The sequence below is a fragment of the Lichenostomus cassidix genome, unplaced genomic scaffold (genome assembly GCF_008360975.1).
Source record: "Lichenostomus cassidix isolate B80296 unplaced genomic scaffold, HeHo_3.0 HiC_scaffold_35, whole genome shotgun sequence".
Classification (NCBI taxonomy): domain Eukaryota; kingdom Metazoa; phylum Chordata; class Aves; order Passeriformes; family Meliphagidae; genus Lichenostomus; species Lichenostomus cassidix.
This window is the reverse complement of record NW_028147256.1, coordinates 772,008-792,577: the sequence shown is the minus strand read 5'-3', so window position 1 is coordinate 792,577 and position 20,570 is coordinate 772,008. Positions and strand designations below refer to the sequence as shown.

At 44.3% G+C, this 20,570-nt stretch overlaps 1 protein-coding gene across 1 annotated transcript in view; it reads right to left on the bottom strand.

Moving 5' to 3' along the window:
* Positions 1–20,241, bottom strand: part of LOC146423987 (signal-induced proliferation-associated 1-like protein 3) — a 79,347-nt gene extending 59,106 nt beyond the window's left edge. The window contains exons 1-7 of the mRNA XM_085044009.1: positions 18,791–20,241; positions 16,907–17,037; positions 12,688–12,876; positions 10,689–10,863; positions 8,008–8,111; positions 4,948–5,105; positions 1,976–2,597 (exon numbers count right to left, since the gene is read on the bottom strand). Of these exons, the coding sequence (XP_084900135.1) occupies positions 1,976–2,597; positions 4,948–5,105; positions 8,008–8,111; positions 10,689–10,863; positions 12,688–12,876; positions 16,907–17,037; positions 18,791–19,934 (2,523 nt within the window). The 5' untranslated portion in view covers positions 19,935–20,241. The remainder of the gene's footprint in view (positions 1–1,975; positions 2,598–4,947; positions 5,106–8,007; positions 8,112–10,688; positions 10,864–12,687; positions 12,877–16,906; positions 17,038–18,790) is intronic.
* Between the last annotated feature and the right edge of the window lie 329 nt (positions 20,242–20,570).

Here is a 20,570-nt window from a genome sequence, read left to right as displayed (position 1 = left end):
GATTTTGGGGTGGGATGGAGAGATTTTGGGGTGGGATGAGGGGATTTTGGGGTGGGATGGGGAGGTTTTGGGGTGAGGTGAGGGATTTTGGGGTGGGGATGTTTAGCAGTGATGAAGAGGGATTTTGGGGTGGGATGGAGAGGTTTTTGGGGTGGGAGAGGAGATTTTGGGGTGAGGTGGGGGATTTTGGGGTGAGGTGGGGGATTTTGGGGTGGGATGAGGGGAGATTTTGGGGTGGGGAGATTTTATTGTGGAGAGATTTTGGGGTGAGGAGGAGGGATTTTGGGGTGGGATGAGAAGATTTTGGGGTGGAATGGGGAGGTTTTGGGGTGGGATGAGGGGATTTTGGGGTGGGGTTAAAGATTTTGGGGTGAGGTGAGGGATTTTGGGGTGGGATGGGGAGGTTTTGGGGTGAGGTGGGGAGGTTTTGGAGTGGGGATGTTTAGCGGTGATGTGGAGTGATTTTGGGGTTGAGATGAGGGAATTTTGGGGTGGGATTAAAGATTTTGGGGTGGGATGGGGAGATTTTGGGGTGGGGTGGAAGGATTTTGGGATGGGGAGGTTTAGGGGTGGGGTGGAGGGATTTTGGGGTGAGATGAGGAGATTTTGGGGTGAAGTGGAGGGATTTTGAGGTGGGATGGGGAGGTTTAAGGGTGGATTTGGGAGATTTTGGGGTGGGATGAGGGGATTTTGAGGTGGAATGAGGGGATTTTGGGGTGGAGTGGAGGGATTTTGGGGTGAGGTGGGAGATTTTGGGGTAGGAGAAGAGGTTTTGGGGTGGGATGAGGGATTTTGGGGTGGGATGGGGAGGTTTTAGGGTGAGGTGAGGGAGTTTGGGTTGGTATCAAAGATTTTGGGGTGGGGTGGAGGGATTTTTGGGTGAGATTAAAGATTTTGGGGTGGGGTGGGGAGAGTTTGGGGTGAGATAGGGAGATTTTGGGGTGGAATGGAGAGATTTTGGGGTGAGGTGAGGGGATTTTGGGGTGAGGTGAGGGATTTTGGGGTTAGGCAATGGTTGGGGTTGGCCAAGGGTTGGGATCAACCAACTCTTGGGGTCCTTCAATTCTTGGAATCCCAAATTTTCCCCCCATTTTTCCCCATTTCCCTTCATTTTTCTCCAATTTTTCCCCCATTTTCCTCCCATTTTTATGCAATTTTTGTGCAATTTTTGTGCAATTTTTCCCCAGTTTTCCCCATTTTCCCATTTTTCTCCATTCCCCCCATTTTCCCCCAATTTTTCACCATTTTTCCCAATTCCCCCAATTTTTTACCATTTTTCACCATTTCCCCCCAATTTCCTCCCCAATTCCCCTGTTTTCCCCAATTCCATTCCCCACATTTTTCCCCATTTCTCCCCAATTTTTCCATTTTTCCCACTCCCCATTTTTCCCAATTCCCCCTTTTTTTCCATTTCTCCCATTTCCCATTTTTCCCAATTCCCCAATTTTTCCATTTCTCCCAATTCCCCCAATTTTTTCCACTTCTCCCATTTCCCATTTTTCCCAATTCTCCCAATTTTTCCATTTCCCCCATTTTTTCCCAACTCCCCCAGTGTTTCCATTTTTCCCATTTCCCCCCAATATTTCCAATTTCCCCCAATTTTTCCCCCATTCCCCCCATTTCCATCCCAATTTCCCCCCAAATTTCCCCATTTTTACCCAAATTTCCCCCAATTTCCCTCAATTTTCTCCATTTCCATCCCAATTTCCCCCCAAATTTCCCCATTTTTGCAATTTCCCCAATTCCCCCAATTTCCCTCAATTTTCTCCATTTCCATCCCAAATTCCCCCAAATTTCCCCATTTTTACCCAAATTTCCCCCAAATTCCCCCAATTTCCCTCAATTTTCCCCATTTTTCCCCCAATTTCCCCAAATTTCCCCCAATTTCCCTCAATTTTCTCCATTTCCATCCCAATTTCCCCCCAAATTTCCCCATTTTTACCCAAATTTCCCCCAATCCCCACCCATCACTCACCTTCAACCTCTGCACGATCTCCCTCACCTCCTCCGCTCCTCCCTCTCCCTCCGCCGCTCCCGAAATTCCCAAAATTCCCGGAGAGATTCCCGCCCTGACGCTGACCAGGTCGCCGCGGCCGTGGTAAATCCTCAGCGCCGCGCCCTCGGCGCTCCAGCCAATCACATCCCCCGTGAAGCAGTTAAACACAACCTCCTTCGCCCCCAAATCCATCAGCACCACGAACTCGTTGGAAATCCCCAACACGCAGGGAATCTCCTCCCCTCTCCCGAAATCCGTGGCGGAAACCCTCCAGGAGACAGCGCCGGCGCTCTCCAGCTCCGCCCAGGGCCGCGCTTTGCACTTCTCCTTTTTTTTGGAAGCCAAAGAGATCAAGTTGAACTTCCCCGCCGTGTCCAGCGGGGTGTTGGTGACGTAATTTTCCGCCAAATCCCGCAGGTACTCCTGGCGGGTGCGAGTGGCCATGGCGCGGAATTTCTGGGATTTCTGGGCGGCGTTCTCGGCGTTGATGGCTTTGGCCAGCAGGAAGGCGCGGAACAGGTCGGAGCGGCGGAAGGTGACGCCGGCGGGTGGCACCGGGGGGCCGAAGGGGGGGACGTCCTTGGAGCGGGTGACGGCCACGCTGCGGGGGGAACGAGGGAAATTTGGGGTTGGAAGAGTTGGGATTGTTCAAGATTTGGGGTTGACCAATCTTTGGGTTTCCCCAGGTTTTGAGATCCTTCAATCTTTAGGATCATCAAACTCTTAGGATCATCCAAATCTTGGGATCTTTCAACTTCTGGGGTCCTTCAGTTCTTGGGATCATCCAGTCTTTGGGATCACCCAACTCTTGGGATTCTCCAACCATTGGGAGATCAGCTAATTTCTGGGATTGGTCAATCAATCTATTTCTGGGATTCTCCAACCAGTCTTTGGGATTCTTCAACTCTTGGGATCAACTAATTTCTGGGATTAATTAATTTCTGGGATCAACTAATTTCTGGGATTAATTAATTTCTGGGATCAACTAATTTCTGGGATTGGTCAATAAATCTCTTAAGATTCTCCAACCAACCTTTGGGATTCTTCAACTCTTAGGATCTCCTAATTTTCGGGATCACCTAATTTCTGGGATCACCTAATTTCTGGGATTAACTAATTTCTGGGATCTTCCAACCAACCTTTGGGATTCTTCAACTCTTGCGATCAACTAGTTTCTGGGATCAACCAATTTCTGGGTTTGGTCAATAGATCTTTGAGATTCTCCAACCAATCTTTGGGATTTCCCAAGTTTGGAGATCCTCCAACCCTTTGGATCATCCAAATCTTGGGATTCTTCGACTTTTGGGATCCTCTAACCCCTGGAATCCTACAAATCTTGGAATCCTTCAACTTATGGGGTTGTTCAAGATTTGGGATTAGTTAATCTTTGGGATTCCCCAAGTTCTGAGATCCTTCAAACCTTGGGATTCTTGGACTCTTGGAATCCTACAAATCTTGGGATCCTTCAACCCCTGGGATCCTTCAAATTTTGGGATCCGTCAATTCTTGGGGTTCTTCAACCCCTGAGATTCTCCGATCTTTGGGATCCTTCAACCCTTGGAATCCCATAAATTTTGGGATTCTCCAATCTTTGGGATCACCCAATTTTTGGGATCATCCAACCCCTGGAATCCTACAAATTTTGGGATTCTTCAACTCTTAGGATCCTTCAATTCTTGAGATCGTTCAACTCTTGGGATCACCCAAATCTTGAGACCACAGAATTCCTTCTCCAATTCTTTCCCCAAACTCCTCCAACACCAGTAACTTTTTGGGATTCCTTCCCAATTCCTCCCCAGTTCCTTCCCAAATTCCTCCCCAATCCCAAATCCAACAAATCCCCAAAAAATCCCATTTTTTCCCAGATTTTCCCACCTGTATGACACATTTTCGGAGCAGGGCTGGTGTGCGCGGACGATGATGAAGATTTGGGATTTTCAGGATTCCTTCCCCAATTCTAACCCCAAAAAATCCCAACCCCAACAAATCCCAAAAAATCCCCAAAAAATCCCCAAAAATCAAAAAAAAATCCCCAAAAATCCCCCCAAAAAATCCCTAAAAAATCTCAAAAAAACCCTCAAAAATCCCCAAAAATCCCAAAAAATCCCCAAAAATCCCCAAACTCTCCCACCTGTATGAGATGTTCTCGGAGCAGGGCTGGTGTGCGCGGACGATGATGAACATTTGGGATTTTTGGGATTCCTTTCCCCATTTTCCCCATTTTTCGAACCTTTCCCCATTTTTTGAATCCTCCTCCATTTTTCCCATTTATGAACCTTTCCCAATTCTGAATTCTCCCATTTTCCCTATTTCTGAACTCTCCCGAGCTCCTCCAACCCCAACAACTTTTTGGGATTCCTTTCCCAATCCCAACAGATTTCTTTCTCAATCCTAACCCCAAAAAATCCCAAAAATTCCCAAATTTCCCCACCTGTAGGACACATTTTCAGGGCAGGGCTGGTGTGCGCAGACCATGATGAACATTTGGGATTTTTGGGATTTGGGATTTTTGGGATTTGCAATTTGGGATTTTTGTGATTTTTGGGATTTGCGATTTGGGATTTTTGGGATTCCTTTCCCCAATTTCCCCGTTTTTTCCCATTTTTCTCCCAAATTTCTCACCTGTAGGACACATTTTCGGAGCAGGGCTGGTGCGCGCGGACGATGACGAAGATTTGGGACTTTAGCGATTTTTGGGATTTACGATTTGGAATTTTTGGGATTCCTTTCCCCATTTTCCCCCATTTTCCCCCCAAATATTCCCAAATTTCTCACCTGTAGGACACATTTTCAGAGCAGAGCTGGTGCGCGCGGACGATGATGAAGATTTGGGATTTTTGCAATTTTTGGGATTTACGATTTGGGATTTTTGGGATTCCTTTCCCCATTTTCCCCCCATTTTCCCCCCATTTTTCCCCCAAATTTCCCCCAAATATTCCCAAATTTCTCACCTGTAGGACACGTTTTCGGAGCAGGGCTGGTGCGCGCGGACGATGATGAAGACGTGCTGGAAGTGGGAGCGCACGTTCTGCGGGGTGAAGGGCAGCGCGCCCGGCTCTTGGAAGATGATGGTGACGATGTCGTTGCCGATGTGCCGCTTGCGCAGCAGCTGGGAATTGGGGAATGGGATTTTGGGGGAAAATAGGGGATTGGTGAGTTTTGGGATTGATTGGGTTTTGGGATTAATTGGGTTTTGGGGTCGTTGCCGATGTGCCGCTTGCGCAGCAGCTGCGAATTGGGGAATGGGATTTTGGGGGGAAATAGGGGATTGGTGAGTTTTGGGAATAATTGGGTTTTGGGATTAATTGGGTTTTGGGGTCGTTGCCGATGTGGTGTTATCGCAGCAGGTGGGAATTGGGGGATGGAATTTTGGGGGGAAATAGGGGATTGGTGAGTTTTGGGAATAATTGGGTTTTGGGAATAATTGGGTTTTGGGATTAATTGGGTTTTGGGATTAATTGGGTTTTGGGGTCGTTGCCGATGTGGTGTTATCACAGCAGCTGGGAATTGTGGGATGGGATTTTGGGGGAAATAGGGGATTGGTGAGTTTTGGGAATAATTGGGTTTTGGGAATAATTGGGTTTTGGGGTCGTTGCCGATGTGGCGTTATCGCAGCAGCTGGGAATTGGGGGATGGAATTTTGGGGGGAAATAGGGGATTGGTGAGTTTTGGGATTGATTGGGTTTTGGGATTGATTGGGTTTTGGGATTGATTGGGTTTTGGGGTCGTTGCCGATGTGCCGCTTGCGCAGCAGCTGCGAATTGGGGAATGGGATTTTGGGGGAAAATAGGGGATTGGTGAGTTTTGGGATTGATTGGGTTTTGGGATTAATTGGGTTTTGGGGTCGTTGCCGATGTGCCGCTTGCGCAGCAGCTGGGAATTGTGGGATGGATTTTTGGGGGGAAATAGGGGATTGGTGAGTTTTGGGAATAATTGGGTTTTGGGATTGATTGGGTTTTGGGATTAATTGGGTTTTGGGGTCGTTGCCGATGTGGTGTTATCACAGCAGCTGGGAATTGGGGGATGGATTTTTGGGGGGAAAATAGGGGATTGGTGAGTTTTGGGATTAATTGGGTTTTGGGATTGATTGGGTTTTGGGATTAATTGGGTTTTGGGGTCGTTGCCGATGTGCCGCTTGCGCAGCAGCTGCGAATTGTGGGATGTGATTTTGGGGGAAAATAGGGGATTGGTGAGTTTTGGGATTGATTGGGTTTTGGGATTAATTGGGTTTTGGGATTAATTGGGTTTTGGGGTCGCTGCCGATGTGGTGTTATCGCAGCAGCTGCGAATTGGGGGATGGATTTTGGGGGAAAATAGGGGATTGGTGAGTTTTGGGATTGATTGGGTTTTGGGAATAATTGGGTTTTGGGATTAATTGGGTTTTGGGATTAATTGGGTTTTGGGATTAATTGGGTTTTGGGATTAATTGGGTTTTGGGATTAATTGGGTTTTGGGGTCGTTGCCGATGTGGCGTTTGCGCAGCAGCTGCGAATTGGGGGATGGATTTTGGGGGGAAAATAGGGGATTGGTGAGTTTTGGGATTGATTGGGTTTTGGGATTGATTGGGTTTTGGGATTAATTGGGTTTTGGGGTCGTTGCCGATGTGCCGTTTGCGCAGCAGCTGCGAATTGGGGGATGGGATTTTGGGGGAAAATAGGGGATTGGTGAGTTTTGGGAATTATTGGGTTTTGGGGTTGATTGAGTGATTTGGGGTTGTTTGGTTATTGGGGTTTTTTAGCTCTTGGGATTGTTTAATTCTTGGGATTAACCAACTTTTGGGATTGACTGAGTGAGATTTGGGGTTGTTTGGTTATTGGGGTTTTTTAGCTCTTGGGATTGTTTAATTCTTGGGATTAACCAACTTTTGGGATTGACTGAGTGAGATTTGGGGTTGTTTGGTTATTGGGGTTTTTTAGCTCTTGGGATTGTTTAATTCTTGGGATTAACCAACTTTTGGGATTGACTGAGTGAGATTTGGGGTTGTTTGGTTATTGGGGTTGTTTGGTTATTGGGATTTTTTTCTGGGATTTTCCAGGATTCTCCGAATTCCCAAATCCCCCAAATTCCAGGATTCTCCTGGTTTTTCCAGAGTTCTCAGAATTCCCAGATCCCCCAAATTCGGGGATTCTCCAGGATTTTTTTCTAGGATTTTCTGAGATTTTTTTCTGGGATTTTCTGGGACTTTTTTCTGGGATTCTCCGGGATTTTTTCTGGGATTTCTGGGATTTGCGGGGATTTTTTTCCGGGATTTTCTGGGATTCTCCGGGATTTTTTTCCAGGATTATTTTCTGGGATTCTCAGGGATTTTTTTCTGGGATTTTCTGGGATTTTTTTCTGGGATTTTCTTCTGGGATTCTCTGGGATTTTTTCCGGGATTTTTCGGGATTTTCCAGGATATTTTCTGGGATTTTTTTCCAGGATATTTTCTGGGATTTTTTTCCAGGATTCTCCGGGAATTTTCTGGGGTTCTCAGAATTCCCAAATCCCCCAAATTCCTGGGTTTTTTTCTGGGATTTTCTGGGATTTTTTCCTGGGATTTTCTGGGATTTTTTCCTGGGATTTTTTTGGATTTTCCAGGATTTTTTTCTGGGATTTTTTCCCGGGATTCTCCAGGAATTTTCTGGGGTTCTCAGAATTCCCAAATCCCCCAAATTCCAGGATTTTTTTCTGGGATTTACTGGGATTTTCCAGGATTTTTTTCTGGGATTCTCTGCGATTTTCTGGGATTTTTTTCCGGGATTCTCCGGGATTTTTTTCCGGGACTTTCCGGGATTTTTTCCGGGACTTTCCGGGATTTTTTCTGGGATTTTTTCCGGGATTTTCTGGGATTTTTTTCTGGGATTTTCTGGGATTTTTTTCTGGGACTCTCCAGGATTTTTTTCTAGCATTTTCTGGGATTTTTTTTCTAGATTCTCCGGGATTTTTTTCTAGATTCTCCGGGATTTTTTTCCTAGGATTTTCCAGGATTTTTTCCGGGATTTTCCGGGATTTTCCCGGGGATTTGGGGTTACCTGCTGGCGGTTGTTGGGGGTGTAGGGCAGCATGGTCGACACGTGGAACATGATCTCGTAGTCCTGGTAGGTCGTGTAGAGAGAGTGAGTGCCTGTGGAGTCGGCTGGGAAAACCGGAAAAAACATCAAATTACGGTGGAATTCCCGTGAAATTCCCATGAAACTCTCGTGACATTCCCGTGACACTCTGGCGAAATTTTGGTGAAATTCCGGTGGAATTCCAGTGAAATTCCGGTGGAATTCTGGTGAAATTCTGGTGGAATTCTTGTGGAATTCTGGTGGAATTCCCGTGAAATTTCTGACGGAATTCCAGTGAAATATCAGTGAAATTCCGGCGAAATTTTGGTGAAATTCCAGTGAAATTCTGGTGAAATTCCGGCAAAATTCCAATGAAATTCCGGCAAAATTCCAATGAAATTCTGGTGGAATTCCAGTGAAATTCCAGCAAAATTCCGTGAAATTCTGGTGAAATTCCAGTGGAATTCCGGGGAAATTCTTGCAGAATTCCAGGGAAATTCCAGCGAAATTCCGGTGGAAATTCCTTTGAAATTCCAGTGAAATTCCAGGGAATTCTGTGAAATTCCAGTGGAATTCCACGAAATTCTGGGAAATTCCAATGAAATTTCGGTGAAATGACAGTGACATTCCAGTGAAATTCAAGGAAATTCCGGTGAAATGCCGGCAAAATTTCGGTGAAATTCTGGTGAAATTCCAGGGAAATTCCAGTGGAAATTCCCAAGAAAATCTGGTGGAATTCCAGTGAAATTCCGGTGGTATTCCGGGGAAATTCCAGGGAAATTCCAGTGAAATTCCCGCAAAATTCCAGTGAAATTCTGGTGGAATTCCGGGAAATCGTGGATTTTGGGAATGACGCGATGGGGAAAAAACACCAAAAAAATTTAGTGAGTTTTTGGGATTATGGAAGTTTTGGGATTATGGAAGTTTTGGGATCATCCAATTTCTGGGATCCCCTGAATTTTGGGATCATCCAAATTTTGGGATCATCCCACCCTTGGAATTCTCCAAGCAACCTTTGGGATCCTCCAAGCCATTTTTGGGATTGTCCAAATTTCAGGATCGTCTAAATTTTGGGATCCTTCAACCAGTTTTTGGGATCCTCCAACCAAATTTTAGGATCTCCCAACCAACTTTTGGGATCACCAAATCCAATTTTTGGGATCATCCAAATCCACTTTTTGGGATTTCTCAATCTTTGAAATCACCCAACTCTTGAGATCCTCCAACCAATTTTGGGATCAATCAACTCTTGGAATCCTCCAACCAATTTTTGGGATCCTCCAAATTTTAGGATCATCCAACCAACCAATTTTTGGGATCCTCCAAATTTTAGGATCATCCAACCAATTTCTGGAATCACCCAACCAATTTTTGGGATCATCCAGATTCTGGGATCAACCAACTCTTGGGATCCTCCAACCAACCTTTGGGATTCCTCCGACTCTCAGAATCTTTCAATTCTTCAGATTCTCCAACCAATTTTTAGGATCTCCTAATTTTTACGATCCCCCACCCCAAATTTCAGGATCTCCCAGCCCCAGCCAGACTCACTCTTGGTGTCGAGCTGGGCGGCGTACTTGCTGAAGGCTTTCAGGGACACTTTTTCCCCCAGCAGGGTGAGGAACTCGTCGAGCGCAGCATGAATTGGTTGGGATCCTCCAGCCAAATTTTGGGATGATCCAACCAAATTTTGGGATCCTCCAGCCAAACTTTGGGATGACCAAATCCAATTTTTGGGATCTCTCAACCTTTGAAATCACCCAACTCTTGAGATCCTCCAACCAACCTTTGGGATCTCCCAATTTTTGGGATCCTCCAATTCTTGGGATCACCAAACTCTTGAGATTCTCCAACCAATTTTTGGGATTCTCCAACTCTTGGAATCCTTCAACTCTTGAGATTCTCCAACCAATTTTTAGGATCTTCCAAATTTTAGGATCAACCAATTCTTAGGATCTTCCAAATTTTAGGATCAACCAATTCTTAGGATCTCCCCATTTTTGGGATCAACCAAATCCCAGGATCATCCAAACTTCATGATCAACCAACTCTTGGGATCAACCAACTCTTGGAATCCTCCAACCGAATTCTGGGGTCAACCAACCCAACTTTTGGGATCACCAACCCAATTTTGGCCACACTCACTCTTGGTGTCGAGCTGGGCGGCGTACTTGCTGAAGGCTTTCAAGGACACTTTTTTCCCCAGCAGCGTGAGGAACTCACCGGACAAATTGGTTGGGATCTTCCAACCAAATTTTGGGAACCTCTAATGAATTTTTGGGATTCTCCAACCCAAATTTTGGGATCATCCAACCCATTTTTGGGATCCTCCGACCAACTCTCCAACCCAATTTTTGGGATCTCTCAACCTTTGAAATCACCCAACTCTTGAGATCCTCCAACCAATTTTTGGGATCCTCCAACCAACCTTTGGGATCTCCCAATTTTTGGGATCCTCCAATTCTTGGGATCACCGAACTCTTGGGATTCTCCAACCAATTTTTGGGATCTCCCAAATTCCAGGATCATCTAACCATTGGAATTCTCCAACCAATTTTTGGGATCTCCCAAATTCCAGGATCATCTAACCATTGGAATTCTCCAACCAATTTTTGGGATCCTCCAACCAAATTTCGGGATCTCCCAACCCCGGCCACACTCACTCTTGGTGTCGAGCTGGGCGGCGTACTTGCTGAAGGATTTCAGGGACACTTTTTCCCCCAGCAGCGTGAGGAACTCGTCGAGCGCCGGCCCCGACTCCTCGTTGTTGTACATCTCCTCCTCCGAGCTCTGCCCAGCCTTGCAGTACAGGATCCCCACCTTGTGCCGCCGGCACAGCTGCGGAATGAGGGATTTGGGGTTAATTTGGGATTTTGGGAATTTTGGAGGGGGAATTGGGGAATTTGGAAAAAATTGGGAAAACATTGAGAAAATATTGGGGGAAAATTGGAGAAAAATAGGGGGAAAGGGGGGAAAAAGGGGGAAAAATTGGGGAAAATGGGAATTGGGAATTTGGGGAATTTGGGGAAATGGGAATGTTGGGGGGAAATTGGGGAAAAATAGGGGAAAAAGGGGGAAAAATGTGGGGAAAATTGGGGAAAATGGGGAAATTGGGAATTCGGGATTTGGGGAAATAGGGGAATTGAGGGAATGGGGAAATGGGGAAACTGGGGGAAATTGGGAAAATGGGGAGAAAATTGGGGGGAAAAAGGGGAAAATGTGGAAATATGGGATTTTGGGGAATTTTGGGAAATGGGGAAATGGGAATGTTGGGGGATATGGAAATGGGGGAAATTGGGGGAAAAAGGGGAAAAATTTGGGGAAAATGGGGGAAATTGAGGAGGAAAATGGGGAAAATTGGAGAAAATTTGGGGAAAATTGGGGGAAATTAAAAAAAAAAATCCCTCAAAATTCCCCAAAAAATTCCCAAAAATAAAAAAAAAATCCCCTAAAAATCCCCCCCCAAAATAAAAAAATCCCCAAAAAATCCTAAAATTACCCAAAAATCCCCCAAAAAATTCCCCAACACCTCAAAAAAATCCCTAATAATCCCAAAAAAATCCCAAAAAAATTCCCAAAAAACCCAAAAAATTCCCAGAATCCTCACCCCCTGCTCGTCCAGCTTGAGGAGCTGCTCGGTGACCTTTGGGGTGCTGCAGGCCAGCCGCAGGCAGTGCAGCTTCAGCTCTGGGATGAGGAACTCCAGAACGTCCCGCAGGGGAATTCCCCAAAAGTCCCCAAAAAATCCCTAAAAAATCCCAAAAAAATCCCTAAAAAAAAAGCCAAAAAATGCCAAAAAAATCCCTAAGAAATCCCCAAAAAATAAAAAAAAATCCCTATAAAATCCCTAAAAAAATTCCAAAAAAAGCCCTAAAAAATGCCAAAAAATCCCCCAAAAATCCTGAAAAATTCCTGAAAAACCCCAAAAAATCCCTAAAAAATCCCAAAAAATCCCCCAAAAAATCCCTAAAATAAATCCCAAAAAATCCCCAAAAAATCCCTAAAATCCACCAAAAAATCCCGCAAAATCACAAAAAAAACGCAAAAAAATTGCAAAAAAATCGCAAAAAAATCGCAAAAAAATCCCCAAAATATCCCCAAAATCCCCAAAATGCTCACCCCTTGTTCATCCAGCTTGAGGAGCTGCTCGGTGACCTTTGGGGTGCTGCAGGCCAGCCGCAGGCAGTGCAGCTTCAGCTCTGGGATGAGGAACTCCAGAACGTCCCGCAGGGGAATTCCCAAAAGTCCCCAAAAAATCCCCAAAATTACCCGAAAATCCCAAAAAAGATCCCTAAAACAATCCCAAAAAAATCCCTAAAAAATCTCCCCAAATTCCAAAAAAAATTCCTAAAATATCCTAAAAAAATCCCTAAAAAATCCCCCAAAATCCTCCAAAAACTCCCCAAAAAAACCCCTAAAAAATCCCAATAAATCCCTCAAAAATTCCTGAAAAACCCCAAAAAATCCCTAAAAAATCCGTAAAAAATGCCCCCAAAAAATCCCTAAAAATAAAAAAAAAATCCCCCAAAAAATCCCCAAAAAATCCTAAAAATCCCCTAAAAATCCAAAAAAAATCCCAAAAAATCCCCAAAAAATTCCCCAAAAATCCCCAAAAAATTCCTAAAAATCCCAAAAAATCCCAAAAAATCCCCAAATGCTCACCCCTTGTTCATCCAGCTTGAGGAGCTGCTCGGTGACCTTTGGGGTGCTGCAGGCCAGCCGCAGGCAGTGCAGCTTCAGCTCTGGGATGAGGAACTCCAGAACGTCCCGCAGGGGAATTCCTCGCACTGAGCCGCCCTTGGAGGTGCTGGGAATGGCATCTTCCAGGATGGAGCCTCGGAGAGTCACCAGCTGGGGAGAAAGAACCAAAATTTGGGGTTATTTGGGGGAAAAATGAGATTTGTAGCCCAAAAAATGGGATTATTTGGGGAAAAAATCAGATTTTTAGCGAGAAAAATGGGATTTTTATGTAAAAAAATGGGGTTTTTAGCAAGAAAAATGGGATTTTTACGTGAAAAAAATGAGATTTTTGTCCCAAAAATGGGATTTTTATGTAAAAAAATGAGATTTTTAGCAAGAAAAATGGGATTTTTATGTAAAAAAAAAGGGATTTTTATGTGAAAAAATGGGATTTTTAGTGAGAAAAATGGGATTTTTATGTATAAAAATGAGATTTTTTAGCAAGAAAAATGGGATTTTTATGTGAAAAAATGAGATTTTTACGTGAAAAAAACGAGATTTTTGTCCCCAAAATGGGGTTATTGCAGGAAAAAATGAGATTTTTATCCCAAAAATTTTTCCCAGATTTTTCCTTGATTTTTCCCACTTTTTCCTCATTTTTCCCGTACCCGAGCGGTGTGGAAGATGAGGTGCAGCTGAACTGAGCTCCCAACATTCTCCCAACATTTCTCCCACATTTTCCCAGAATTTTTCCATTATTTCCCTGGATTTTTCCCAGATTTTTCCCGGATTTTTCCCATTATTTTCCAGGATTTTTCCCAGATTTTTCCTGTTATTTTCCCCGGAATTTTCCTGTATCTTTCCCATTATTTTCCCAAAATTTTCCTGGATTTTTCCCGTTATTTTCCCTAGAATTTCCCTGGATTTTTTCCATATCTTTCCCGTTATTTTCCGGGATTTTTCCTGGATTTTTCCCAGATTTTCTGGAACATTCCATACCTGAGCGGTGCAGAAGATGAGGTGCAGCTGAACTGAGCTCCCAACATTCTCCCCATATTTGCTCAGATTTTTCCCATTATTTTCTGGAATTTTTCCCAGAATTTTCCCAGATTTTTCCTGGAACTTTTGTGTAATTTTTGCATAATTTTCCCAGATTTTTCCCGGAATTTTCCCCATATCCTCCCCATATTTTCTTGGAATTTTCCTGGATTTTTCCTGCTATTTCCCGGGATTTTTCCTGGATTTTTCCCGTTATTTTCCGGAACATTCCATACCTGAGCGGTGCGGAAGATGAGGCACAGCTCAGCTGAGCTCCCAACATTCTCCCAACATTCTCCCATATTTGCTCAGAATTTTCCCAGATTTTTCCCGGATTTTTCCTGTTATTTTCCCAGAATTTTCCCAGATTTCTTGCGCAATTTTTGCATAATTTTCCCAGAATTTTCGCGTAGTTTTCACATAATTTTCCTGGATTTCTCCCAGAATTTTCCCATTATTTTCCCGGATTTTTCCCGTATCTTTCCCATTATTTTCCCAGATTTTTCCCAGAATTTCCCCAGATTTTTCCTGGAATTTTCACGTAATTTTCGCGTAATTTTCCCTGGAATTTTCGCGTAATTTTCATGTAATTTTCCCAGATTTTTCCCAGAATTTTTGCGTAATTTTCCCAGATTTTTCCCGGAATTTTCCCCACATTCTCCCCATATTTTCTCAGATTTTTCCCATTACTTTCCCAGTATTTTCCCAGCTTTTTCCTCGAATTTTCCCAAAATTTCCCCAGATTTTTCCTGGAATTTTCGCGTAATTTTACAGGAATTTTCCCCACATCCTCCCCATATTTTCCCGGATTTTTCCCGGATTTTTCCCAGTATTTTCCCGGATTTTCCGGAACTTTCCCCACCTGAGCAGTGCGGAAGATGAGGCGCAGCTGGAACGGAGCTCCCAATATTCTCCCAACATTTCTCCCATATTTTCCCAGAATTTTTCCATTATTTCCCTGGATTTTTCCCAGATTTTTCCCGGATTTTTCCCATTATTTTCCAGGATTTTTCCCAGGTTTTTCCTGTTATTTTCCCCGGAATTTTCCTGTATCTTTCCCATTATTTTCCCCAAAATTTTACTGGATTTTTCCCGTTATTTTCCCCAGAATTTCCCTGGATTTTTTCCATATCTTTCCCATTATTTTCCGGGATTTTTCCTGGATTTTTCCCAGATTTTCCGGAACATTCCATACCTGAGCGGTGCGGAAGATGAGGCACAGCTGGAACTGAGCTCCCAACATTCTCCCCATATTTGCTCAGATTTTTCCCATTATTTTCTGGAATTTTTCCCAGAATTTTCCCAGATTTTTCCTGGAACTTTTGCGTAATTTTTGCATAATTTTCCCAGATTTTTCCCGGAATTTTCCCGGAATTTTCCCCACATCCTCCCCATATTTTCTTGGAATTTTCCTGGATTTTTCCTGTTATTTCCCGGGATTTTTCCTGGATTTTTCCTGGATTTTTCCCGTTATTTTCCCGGAATTTCCCCATTATTTCCCGGGATTTTTGCCGGATTTTTTCCGGGATTTTCCTGTACCTGTGCTGTACAGAAGATGAGCTGCAGCTGAACTGAGCTCCCAACAGCTTCCCAAAACTTTCCCAATATTTCCCCAATACTTTCACACCATGTTCCCGTTATTTCCCTGGATTTTTCCCGGAACTTTTCTGTAATTTTCCGGGATTTTTCCCGGATTTTCCGGAAGTTTCCCCACCTGAGCGGTGCGGAAGATGAGGTGCAGCTGAACTGAGCTCCCAACATTCTCCCAACATTTCTCCCATATTTTCCCAGAATTTTTCCATTATTTCCCTGGATTTTTCCCAGATTTTTCCCATTATTTTCCAGGATTTTTCCCAGATTTTTCCTGTTATTTTCCCCGGAATTTTCCTGTATCTTTCCCATTATTTTCCCCAAAATTTTCCTGGATTTTTCCCGTTATTTTCCCTAGAATTTCCCTGGATTTTTTCCATATCTTTCCCATTATTTTCCGGGATTTTTCCTGGATTTTTCCCAGATTTTCCGGAACATTCCATACCTGAGCGGTGCAGAAGATGAGGCACAGCTGGAACTGAGCTCCCAATACTCTCCCCATATTTGCTCAGATTTTTCCCATTATTTTCTGGAATTTTTCCCAGAATTTTCCCAGATTTTTCCTGGAACTTTTGTGTAATTTTTGCATAATTTTCCCAGATTTTTCCCGGAATTTTCCCCACATCCTCCCCATATTTTCTTGGAATTTTCCTGGATTTTTCCTGTTATTTCCCGGGATTTTCCCGGGATTTTTCCTGGATTTTTCCTGGATTTTTCCTGGATTTTTCCCGTTATTTTCCCGGAATTTTCCCATTATTTCCCGGGATTTTTCCCGGATTTTTTCCGGGATTTTCCTGTACCTGTGCTGTACAGAAGATGAGCTGCAGCTGAACTGAGCTCCCAACAGCTTCCCAAAACTTTCCCAATATTTCCCCAATACTTTCACACCATGTTCCCGTTATTTCCCTGGATTTTTCCTGGAACTTTTCTGTAATTTTCCGGGATTTTTCCCGGATTTCCCGGGATTTTCCCCACCTGAGCGGTGCGGAAGATGAGGCGCAGCTGGAACGGAGCTCCCAACATTCTCCCCATATTTGCTCAGATTTTTCCCAGAATTTTCCCAGATTTTTCCTGGAACTTTTGCGTAATTTTTGCGTAATTTTCCCAGATTTTTCCCGGAATTTTCCCGGAATTTTCCCAACATCCTCCCCATATTTTCTTGGAATTTTCCTGGATTTTTCCTGTTATTTCCCGGGATTTTTCCCGGATTTTTTCCGGGATTTTCCTGTACCTGTGCTGTACAGAAGATGAGCTGCAGCTGAACTGAGCTCCCAACAGCTTCCCAAAACTTTCCCAATATTTCCCCAATACTTTCACACCATGTTCCCGTTATTTCCCTGGATTTTTCCTGGAACTTTTCTGTAATTTTCCGGGATTTTTCCCGGCTTTCCTGGGATTTTCCCCACCTGAGCGGTGCGGAAGATGAGGCGCAGCTGGAACGGAGCTCCCAACATTCTCCCCATATTTTCCCAGATATTTCCCGTTATTTTCCCGGATTTTTCCTGTTATTTCCCCAACATTTTCCCGGATTTTTCCCATTATTTTTCCCACATTTTTCCCAACTTTCCCGTACCTGAGCGGTGCGGAAGATGAGGCGCAGCTGGAACGGAGCTCCCTGCTCTCTGCTCTCCTCCACTCTCTCCCTCCTGACGCTCAGAGCCACAGCGCCCAGCTTGTCATCCACCCCGAAATAGTTGGAATGTTCTGGAAAAAATGGGAAAATTTGGGATTTCAGGAGGAATTCAGGGGGTTCAGGGGGAGATTTGGGGATTTTGGGGAGAAAGATTGAGGAAAATGTAGGAAAAAATGGAGAAAAATAGGGAAAAAATGGAGAAAAATTCAGGAAAAAATGGGGAAAATTCAGGAGAAAACAGGAAAAAATGGGAGAAAATGGGGGAAAAAATCCAGGAAAATTCAGGAAGAAATGGGAGAAAATTCAGGAATATTCAGGAAAAAATGGGGGAAATAGGGAAAAAATTGGAAGGGAATTCTAGAAAAAATGGAGAAAAATTCAGGAAAAAATGTGGGAAAATTCAGGAAAATTCAGGATAAAATGGGGGGAAGTTCAGGAAAATTTAGGAAAAAATGAGGAAAATGAGGAGAAATTCAGGAAAAAATGGAGAAAAATTCAGGAAGAAATGGGGCAAAATTCAGGAAAATTCAGGAAAAAATGGGAAAAATTCAGCAAAAAATGGGGGAAAATTCAGGAAAAAATGGGGGGAAATTGGGGGAAAATAGGCAAAAAACAGGGGAAAATTCAGAGAAATTTAGGAAAAATTGGGGGAAAATGGGGGAAATTGGGGAAAATGCAGGAAAATGGGAGAAAATTCAGGAAAATTGAAATTGGAGGAAAATGGGAAAAATGGAAAAAATGAATGAAAATGAGGAAAAATGGGGAAAATGGGGGAAAAATGGGGGGAAATTGGGGGAAAAATGGGGTAAAAAATGGGGGGAAAATGGGGGGAAATTCAGGAAAAAACGGGGAAATAGGGAAAAAATGGGGGAAAATTCAGGAAAATTCAGGAAAAAATGGGGAAATTCAGGAAAAAATTAGGAAAATTGTGCAAAATTAGGCAAAATTTTGGGGGAAAATGAGGGAAATTGGGGGAAATGGGAAGAAATTCAGGAAAAATGGGGGGAAATTTCAGAGAAATTTAGGAAAAGTAGGGGAAAAATGGAAGGAAAAATGGTGGGAAATGGGGAAAAATGGGGGGAAAATTGGGGGAAAAATAGGCAAAAACTGTGGGGAAAATTCAGGAAAAAATGGGGGAAAATTGGAGGAAAATGGGAGAAAAATGGAAAAAAATTAATGAAAAATGAGAAAAATGGGGAAAAATTGGGGGAAATTGGGGGGAAATTGGAGGAAAATTGGGAAAAGGAGAAAAAATGAATGAAAATGAGGAAAAATTGAGAAAATTAGAAAATGGGAAAATGGGGAAAAAATGGGGAAAATGGGAAAATGGGGAAAATGGGGAAAATGGGGAAAAATGGGGAAAAATGGGGGAAAATTGGGAAAAAATGGGGAAAAAAGAGAAAAATTGGGGGAAAATGGGAGAAAAATGGGAGAAAAATGGAGGAAAATTGGAGGAAAATTGGAGAAAAATAGAAAAAAATGAATGAAAAATGAGGAAAAATGGGAAAAATGGGGGAAAATGGGGGGAAATGGGGGAAAATGGGGGAAAATGGGGGAAAATGGGGGAAAATGGGGGAAAATGGGGGAAAATGGGGGAAAATGGGGGAAAATGGGGGAAAATGGGGGAAAATTGGAGGAAAATTGGAGGAAAATTGGAGGAAAATTGGAGGAAAATGAATGAAAAATGAGGAAAAATTGGGGGAAAATGGGGAAAAAATTAGAGAAAAATGGGAAAATTGGGAAAAAAGTTAAAAAGCTGAAAAAAAATAATTGAAAACCCAGGAATTCAGGAATTCCAGGAGAGGAAAACCCCACCCAGCCCACCTTTGCCCAGGAAATAATCGCGGTAGTATCTCGCCCCCAGATCCGCGTGCTCCACGCTGTAATTCCTCAACCTCTCGGGATTCCTCTGCTGCTCCCTGGGAACCTCCAGCACCGAAATCCCGGCGTTGGTCGTTTTCCCGACGGGAAAAATCCCTTCAGATCCCAAAATCCCCGCAGAGATCCCGCCAGAAATCCCGGGAGAACCTTTGGAAAACCTGACATCCCTCTCGCCGCGATCGCCGCCGATCTCGTTGCGGAAATGAGGACAACTTAATAATAATTCATTGCTGGTGTTGTCACCCAGATCCTGCTCCAGGTTCTCCTTGGAGTTGAGATCCTCCGTGCTGCTGGAGCAGCCGGGCTCGGCGCCGGCGGAGGCGGCCGAAGCGCCGGTGGTGACGTTGCGGCGGCGGCTGCCGGAATTGCCGCGGAGCGCGGCGGGGTTGAGGTCGAACAGGATGCTCTGGGCGTCGTAGTGAGCGAAGCCTTTGCGGCAAATCCAGGACTGCTGGGGGTCGGGAGGTCGGCATTCCTCGGCATCTTTGGGTTCTGGGTCGTTGCGGGAATTCCGGAGCTTTCTGAAGATGGATTCCTCGTTCTTCTGGCACCTCCGGCGCGGCTTCTCCTTGCATTCGTCGCGGTTTTCCTCGCGGTTTTCATCGCGATTGTCAGGATTTGTCGCCAAATCGGGTTTTTTGTTGCGGAACTCGTTGAGCATGTCGAAGAAGCTCTGCTCAGAGATGCCCTGGATGTCGATGGAGGAGGTGCTGCCGTACTCGCGGAACAGGCCGGGGTTGGAGCCGCGGCATTCCGAGCTTTCCTCGGGATCGCACTCGCTCAGGGTCACCTCGCTGCTGCTCCTCTGCCTCAGCGGAGGAGAGATCCCCGAATTCCAACCCTCCTGGAACTCCACGTCCTTGGAGCGGCGGCGAGCCAGGCGGTGCAGAGCGCGGAGAGCCACTTGGGGGTGGGGAGGGGCCGAGAAAATCCGGGGATTTTGGGGAGGATTTGGGGAATTTTGGGAATTTTGGGGGCTCTCCTTGGCCCTGGGAGGCCACTCGGCCACTCGGGCTCTGACACCCATCTTGGGGACGTTGGGGGAAATCCAGGAGGGGGGAGAGATGGTGGGGAGTTGGGAATTCATGGGTTAAAAATTGGGAATTTGGGAATTTTGGGATGAGGAGGATGAGGATGGAGATCATGGTTGGGGTGAGGAGGAGTTGGGTGGAGTTTTGGGAGGCATTTTTGGGATTGGGGAATTTGGATTCCTGTGGAGAGAAAAAGAGGAAAAGGTTAGTGGGGTGAAGGAAATTCCTTAAAAAGTCTTGGATTTGGGGGAAATTAGGGGAAAATTGGAGCAAAATTGGAGGAAAACTGAAGGAAAATTGGAAGAAAATTGGAGGAAAAATGGAGGAAAAATGGAAGAAAATTTGGGGAAAATTGGGGGAAAACTGGAGGAAAATTGGAGAAAATCGAAAAAAAATGGAAGAAAAACGAGAAAAAAGGGGGAAAATTGAGGGAAAACGGGAAGAAAATTGGAGGAAAAATGGAAGAAATTTAGAAGAAAATTTGGGGAAAATTGGATGAAAATTGGAGGAAAATTGGAGGAAAATGGGGAAAAAAAAGGAAAAAAATGGAAGAAAAATGAGGAAAATTGGAAGAAAAATGGGGAAAATTGGAGGAAAAATTGGAGGAAAAATGGAAGAAAATTGGAGGAAAAATGGAGGAAAATTGGAGGAAAATTGGAGGAAAATTGGAGGAAAATTGGAAGAAAAATGGA